This window comes from Fukomys damarensis, unplaced genomic scaffold, assembly GCF_012274545.1.
Source record: "Fukomys damarensis isolate Sample0158 unplaced genomic scaffold, DMR_v1.0_HiC HiC_scaffold_16, whole genome shotgun sequence".
Classification (NCBI taxonomy): Eukaryota; Metazoa; Chordata; class Mammalia; order Rodentia; family Bathyergidae; genus Fukomys; species Fukomys damarensis.
Genome location: NW_022900928.1, coordinates 88501191 through 88507803, shown reverse-complemented (window position 1 = coordinate 88507803; position 6613 = coordinate 88501191). Strand labels below are relative to the sequence as shown.

Here is a 6613-nt window from a genome sequence, read left to right as displayed (position 1 = left end):
GCGGGGCTAGCAGCCAGGGGGCTGGGTGGGGGTGCTTGCTGCAGAGTGGGGGAAATTTTGGCCCCAGGATGTGCATATATTTCTGTCTAGGAAGTGCCGGGTGGGTTTTACCCCGATCTACTCCAGCTCATTTAGCTTGGCCTCCACCAAAAGTTACTTTTGGGGCTCGGCAGTTATCTTCCAGCCAAAAGTTCTTGACTGTCTGCTTGGAGAACTGCCTGGTTCACACACCCTCTCTCCAGCTGCAGGAAGCCTAGATGTAGGGTTTGTCCTGAGACTTCAGGGTGGGCTCTCCCATCTTCTGTAGAACTGATGGGGGACTGTTTTGATAGGGGTTCCCACAGCTGGGAACCCAGAGCACAAGTTGCTTCTGCAGGGCACCTGTTCACAACAAATGCTGGGAGGGGACTGGATTCTTGCATTTGAGGGGACAGGTTGTGGGAGGGCCTGGGTCCTTGCATTAGAAGGTACAGGTGGCTTAGCGGTGGACTGGGTCCCTGTATTTGAGGGGACAGGTTGCCAGGAGAGGATTGAGTTTTTGAGATTGGAGGACATAGCTACTGGGGGTACTGGATCTCTGACACTGGGTAGGCAGAGCATTGTGGTACAGCCCTTAGGGAGCCATATATGTTTTCCACCCCCGTCCCCCACAGCCAGAGCCAGAGAACGTGGGCCCTGGGACACCTGGCTTTCCCGAGCAGGAGGAAGACGACCTTCACCGCACCTTGGGTGTGGAGCGGTTCGAGGAGATCCTCCAGGAGGCCGGGTCCCGCGGAGGGGAGGAGCCAGGCCGAAGCTATGGGGAGGAAGACTTTGAGTGTGAGGGGCCGGCAGGGGAAGGGAGGCTGAGGGCTCAGGCCTGAATGTCCAGTACCCAAGGGGCAGGGGCCTAGGGGGAGGGGCTGAGGCTGGGGGCTAGGATGACAAGGGAGGGGTGAGAGCAGCCAAGCACCTCTTCCCTACAGACCACCGCCAGTCCTCCCACCACATCCACCACCCACTGTCCGCTCACCTGCCCCCTGATGCCCGCCGACGAAAGACTCCCCAGGGCCCAGGACGGAAGCCCCGAAGGCGCCCTGGAGCCACGCCCACCGGGGAAACCCCCACCATTGAAGAGGGGGAGGAAGATGAGGATGAGACCAGTGAGGCTGAGGGGGCCCGGGTGCTCACACAGCCGTCCCCTACCTCCACGCCATCTTCAGTGCAGGTGAGTGGCGGCAGGAGATATCCCAAGGGTCCCTGCCTTCCCTCACCTGCCCACACGGGTGTCTGTTGCAGTTCTTTCTCCAGGAGGATGAAGGCGCAGACCGGAAGGCAGAGAAGACCAGCCCATCTCCCCCAGAACAGCTACCCCAGCAGGAGGCAACACCTCAGACCACCAAAAGGGCCCAGACTGGGTGAGTGCATCCTCCTCACAGGGGTCCCCAAGCAGTTACTTCTCTGTTGGGGTAGTGAGGATGCAGGAAAAAAGCAGGAGTCTCAGTGTCACCAGGTTGAGGTATGAATGCTGGGTCTGTCTCCCACCAGCTGCTTGGGCAGATGACAAGGTCCCTGAGTGCTGGCCATTTGTAATTGATGCTGTCCTCCACCTTGCTGTCCCCTTCCTGCCGTCCCCTTATCCAGGCACTGGCTTGGAGGTTGGAGTAGTGACCTCCTGGCACCTACTAAAGTCCACAGGGTTTGGGGAGGACTAGGAGACCACTCTCATTCCTGGGGAGACTGGGTGTCCCCAGTTGGAAATCAAGTGATAAGAAATGGTGCCAGAATGTTGTCACTTGCACCCAACGGCCTGTTGTATTGGGCACAGCATTAGTACCAGTGGGTAATAGGAGTTTGGGGACATTTGCCAGGGAAGGGTTCCTAGAGGAAATGACTTTGATAGAGGCCTCAAGGTCACGACTATCATGGACCTGTTTTTTTCTGGGTGCTAGGCAGTGTGAAGGCTGCAGGAAGTGGAGGGCACAGTGCCCCCTTGGGGCAGTACCCAGGCTCAGTATGAAGCAGCACTGGTGCCAGGGAGCCTCAGGGAAAGCCAGGCATGTGGGACAGGAAGAGAGGAGCAGGCAGGGCTATGGTAGAACCAGGGCAGTAGGATGGGGTGGGTCTGGAAGGTCTGTCAGTGGACGGCTCTTGATCCTGGAGGAGACGTGGGCTTGGGCTGTGGAGCTGTCCGTGTGGGGAGAGAGGAGGACGATTTGTCAGGGTCTCTGGTGTTGGGGGATAGTTTGATGTCTTTGGTGAGCAGTCAGGACCCTGTGAATGTCTTGCATTCTGAGATCTGGGGTGTACCTGGGAGGGCCAAGGAGCAAGGGAAGGTGTAGCAACTGATTTGACCACACAAGTCACCAATGCCTGTTATAAGCCACGCCCTGTGCTGGCACTTTCCCAAAATGTCACTTTTCCCAGCACACGTTCTGCTGGGTTGTTTATGTGCAGCTAGGGAGGCAGTGGTGTCCACACGGTCGCCTTCCTTGGCTGCCCTGCATGGTGGAGGAGACCACTTCTCTCCGTCTCATAACTGTTCTTCAGAGCCCTGGTGGAGGAAGCAGTCTTGTTGGCCAGTGGCACAGCCGGGGGCGACGACGGGGGTGCCTCAGGGCGCCCCATGTGCAAAGCCCAACCTGGGCATCGCAGCTACAATCTTCAGGAGAGAAGGCGAATTGGGAGCATGACTGGGGTGGAGCAGGCACTGCTGCCCCGGGTCCCCACTGATGAGAGTGAGGCGCAGACACTGGCTACAGCTGACCTTGATCTCATGAAAAGTGAGTAGTGGCCTGGGCCATGCCCACTGCTGGGTTGGGAGGGAAGGATCCAGAGGAAGGGAGCCTGACCTCGGCCGCTGTCCTTGCCCCAGGTCATCGGTTTGAGGATGTTCCTGGAGTGCGTCGACACTTGGTGCGGAAGAATGCCAAAGGGTCTTCACAAAGCGCCAGGGAGGGCCGAGAGCCTGGCCCCACACCTCGGGCCCGACCCCGGGCCCCCCATAAACCCCATGAGGTACTATTCTCTGCTTCCTGCTTTTCTTTCCCCTCCTTCATAGATCAGAGTGATTTCCAGCAGGCGGTGGCCCCAGTAGTGATAAAGGTTGTGTACTGCATAAGACTGCAATAGAGACTGATGTGGGTATTGTGGATTTGTGTATTACAATTACAATTCCCCCCTGAGACCTGGCTGATAAGTTTGTCAAGGACATTTGCTGGGAGGTGGCAGGAGTCTGAGGAGATACTTTATTCTGCTTTGAACAAAGACCCCTTTGGGCTGGAGGAGCTTCTGAATAGCGCTGCACTTTTTATTCTTTTCTTTTCTGGTTTGTTTGGTTTTGTTTTTGGTTTTGGTTTTGGGGGGTTTTTTTTGTACTGGGGATCGAACTCGGGTCCTTGCGCTTGTGAGGCAGGCAGCGGAACCACTGAGCTAAATCCCTGGCTCCTCCTGGTTTTGGTTTTTTTGAGACAGGGTCTTGCTTTGTAGTTCAAGCTGGCCTTGTGCTCACTGTGTAACCCAGGCTGGCCTCGAACTTCCAGCAATCCTCCCTTCTTAGCCTCCCTAGTATTGGGATCACAGTTGTGTACCACCATGTCTGGCTGTGTACTTTGTTTTCAAAACCCAGTTACCTCTGTATCACTTGATCCTCCAACAACCAACTTGTGAAGGTGACAGCCATAAATGACAGAGTGTGACTTGGCCAAGGTCGCATAGTTTCTTCATGATACTGCCTGTCTTAGGCTACAGGGCCCTGGTCATGGACTCCGAGTATATTTTTAAGCATTTTATTGAGGTCTAACAGCCCTGCAGTTAACTGCACCTGTGTCACGTCCGGCACAGGGCCTTGGGCTTCGGCACCTGGATAGCTACTGGCCTGAGATGGTTTCCACCCTTGGTGAGTTGTTTCCTGCCCTGCCTCACCCCAGCAGTGCAGGCAGAGGTGGCCATTCTGCTCTTTGTATGTAGTTGTTTTTGTTTTGTTTTTTGACCTGGGAATCAAACTCAGGACCTCATGCTTGCTGGGCAGATGCTGAACCACTGAGCTACATCCCCAACCCAAGTTTGCCAGTCATGAATGTGTGCAAAGGGAATTATAGGGACCTGACTATTTTTATTTTTGTTTTTTTGGTACCAGGGATAGAACTCAGGACCTTGCACTTGCAAGGCAGACATGGCACCATTCAGCTAAATCCCTGGCCCTGTTTTTTTTTTGTTTGTTTTTTTTTTTTTCTTTTTCTTTTTCTTTCCTTTTTTTTTGAGACAAAGTCTCCCTGTGTAGTTCTGGCTGGCCCTGAACTCACCGTGTAGCCCAAGCTAGCCTTCAACTCACAGTGATCCTCCTGTCTGAACCTCCAGACTGCTGAGATTATAGGCATGCACCACCATGCCTGGCTCTTTGTTTTCTAAGACAGGGTCTTGCCACATAATTCAGGCAGGTCTTGAACTCACTATGTAGTCCAGGCTTGCCTCAGACTTATAGCAGTCCTCCAGCCTCAGCCTCCCAAGTGCTGGGACTGTAGGCATGCATGAGCATGCCTGGCTGTTCTTTATTTTAAGACAGGGTCTTACTAAATCGGCCAAGCTGAGATTGAGCTTGTGTTTCTCCTGCCTCAGCCTGCTAGAGAGCAGGGATTACAGGCATGCACCACCACCCTTGACTTTACAGCAGCCTCTTTCTTTAGCCCTCATATCAGCCCCTGGAGGTAGGTATCTTTGTTGCTGTCCTAGTCTTAGAGTAGTCAGTCAATTGTCCCAGGTCTTGGGGCCCCACACCTCATTTTGCCCTCCCAATGACACTTGACCCTGGCCCAGTCCTAGTCCACCTTTGGCTCGTACCCTGCAGCGCCTTATAATCTTGCCCCAAGGTGTTTGTGGAGCTGAACGAATTGCTGCTGGACAAAAACCAAGAGCCACAGTGGCGGGAGACAGCACGCTGGATCAAATTTGAGGAGGACGTGGAAGAGGAGACGGAGCGCTGGGGAAAGCCCCACGTAGCATCACTGTCCTTCCGAAGCCTGCTAGAACTCCGGCGGACCCTAGCTCATGGTACCCTGTCCCCCAAATCCCTGAGAAACTCCCTGATCCCAGGCCTGATCACTAAAGACAGGGTCAGACCATCTCCATGGAAAGCTTCCTGGAATTCCTGGTGTGCTTCCTTAGCACTTTAGGGAATTCGGGGAATATGAGTTAACCTGTAAATCTGCACAAGGGGCCTAAAACCACCGCCCCTGAAGGGCTCAGAGGCCTTGGCTGCTCATTTCTGCCTGGCTGTTGTCAAGGAGGAAATCACTCCTAGTTGTCCAGGATGTCTGGTTTCTAAGCAGCTAAGGACTGAAAAAACCTGTTAGAATTGTTTCTAAATTAAGAGTTAAAAGACTTTGCTTTGGGTAAAGTGTACCCACTTTATCATTAGGTTTGGTGCTCTGCTTTGGCTACTCAGGAGTCTTGGATTCTGTTTATTCTTTAGTTCTTTGTTTCTTAAAATTGACCTTGCCAGATAAACACCCTGATAGATTTGAAAGGACTTTTTTATTTTTTAAATTTTTTTGCAGTATGGGGATTGAAATCAGTGCCTTCATACTCAGCCATATTCCCAACCGTTTTTAAAAGTATTGTGAAAGAGACAAAATAAAATTAAAAAAAAAAAAATATATATATATATATATATATATATATATATATATATATATATATATATATATATATATATATATATATATATATATATATATATATATATATATATATATATATATATATATATATACACACACACACACACACATATATATTATGAGACAGAGTCTCATTAAATTGCGAAGCTTCCCAGACTAGTCTTTCTGCCTTAGCCTCCCACAGTGCTGGGATTCTAGGAGTAAGCCACCATGCCTGGCTTGGCAGGACTTTTTTTTTGTACCAGAGATCAAACTTGGGACCTTGCACTTGCAGGGCAGGCACGATACTGCTGAGCTAAATCCCCAGCCATGGAAGGACTTTCTAAATGAAGTAGTGATGTGATTCTGGAAGCTGCTCAGGGAATACCCCTTGGGTTTGGAGAAGCTACGGGAAGTCGAGAAGCCTGCAGTGGAAGGGCTCTCAGGTAGCTTGAGGGCTGCTGCATGGACAGGGCCACAGAGCAGCTAACATGTTCTAGAGGGTGGAACTGGGACTGAAGAGGAGCCCTGGCTCACTGAGAGAAAGACTTTCCTTTAGCCAGAGTGAGTGGCCTGGGCATCCCAGGGAGCCTGGCTGCTTCTGGAAGTGGGATCTAATAATTTAATTTTGGGGATCTCTACTACATTCCTAGGCTGAGGAGAAATAAGTCAAAGAGCTGGGCATGGTGTAATCCAGGCATTTAGGAGGCTGAGGCAGAAGGATCACCTCCAGGTTAAGATCAGCCTGAACTACATAGTCAGACCCCTAGGAAAAAAAGAAAAAAGAGGTCAGAGATGCAAAGTGATAGGGGTTTGAGGCAGAGCTGGACTCAAACCCTGATTCCTGTACACACCTGGCTGCCCCTTCTTGCCCTGGCGCGTGCATGCGTGCACGCCTCTCTCCCTCTCTCTCCCTCTCTCTCCCTCCCTCTCTCTCTCTCTCTCTCTCTCTCTCTCTCTCTCTCCTTCTCTCCCTC

At 51.9% G+C, this 6613-nt stretch overlaps 1 protein-coding gene across 4 annotated transcripts in view; it reads left to right on the top strand.

Moving 5' to 3' along the window:
* The window catches only part of Slc4a2 (solute carrier family 4 member 2), a 16287-nt gene that overhangs the window by 4097 nt on the left and 5577 nt on the right, over positions 1 to 6613 (top strand). For 2 of the 4 annotated variants that reach the window (XM_010637566.3, XM_010637567.3), the window contains 6 exons: positions 702 to 819; positions 966 to 1207; positions 1279 to 1397; positions 2530 to 2762; positions 2855 to 2997; positions 4848 to 5028. In XM_010637566.3, coding sequence (XP_010635868.1) covers positions 702 to 819; positions 966 to 1207; positions 1279 to 1397; positions 2530 to 2762; positions 2855 to 2997; positions 4848 to 5028 — 1036 coding nt within the window. Of the gene's footprint in view, positions 1 to 653; positions 820 to 965; positions 1208 to 1278; positions 1398 to 2529; positions 2763 to 2854; positions 2998 to 4847; positions 5029 to 6613 lie in introns of all 4 variants that reach the window. The other 2 variants (XM_010637564.3, XM_010637565.3) reach the window with 1 other exon arrangement.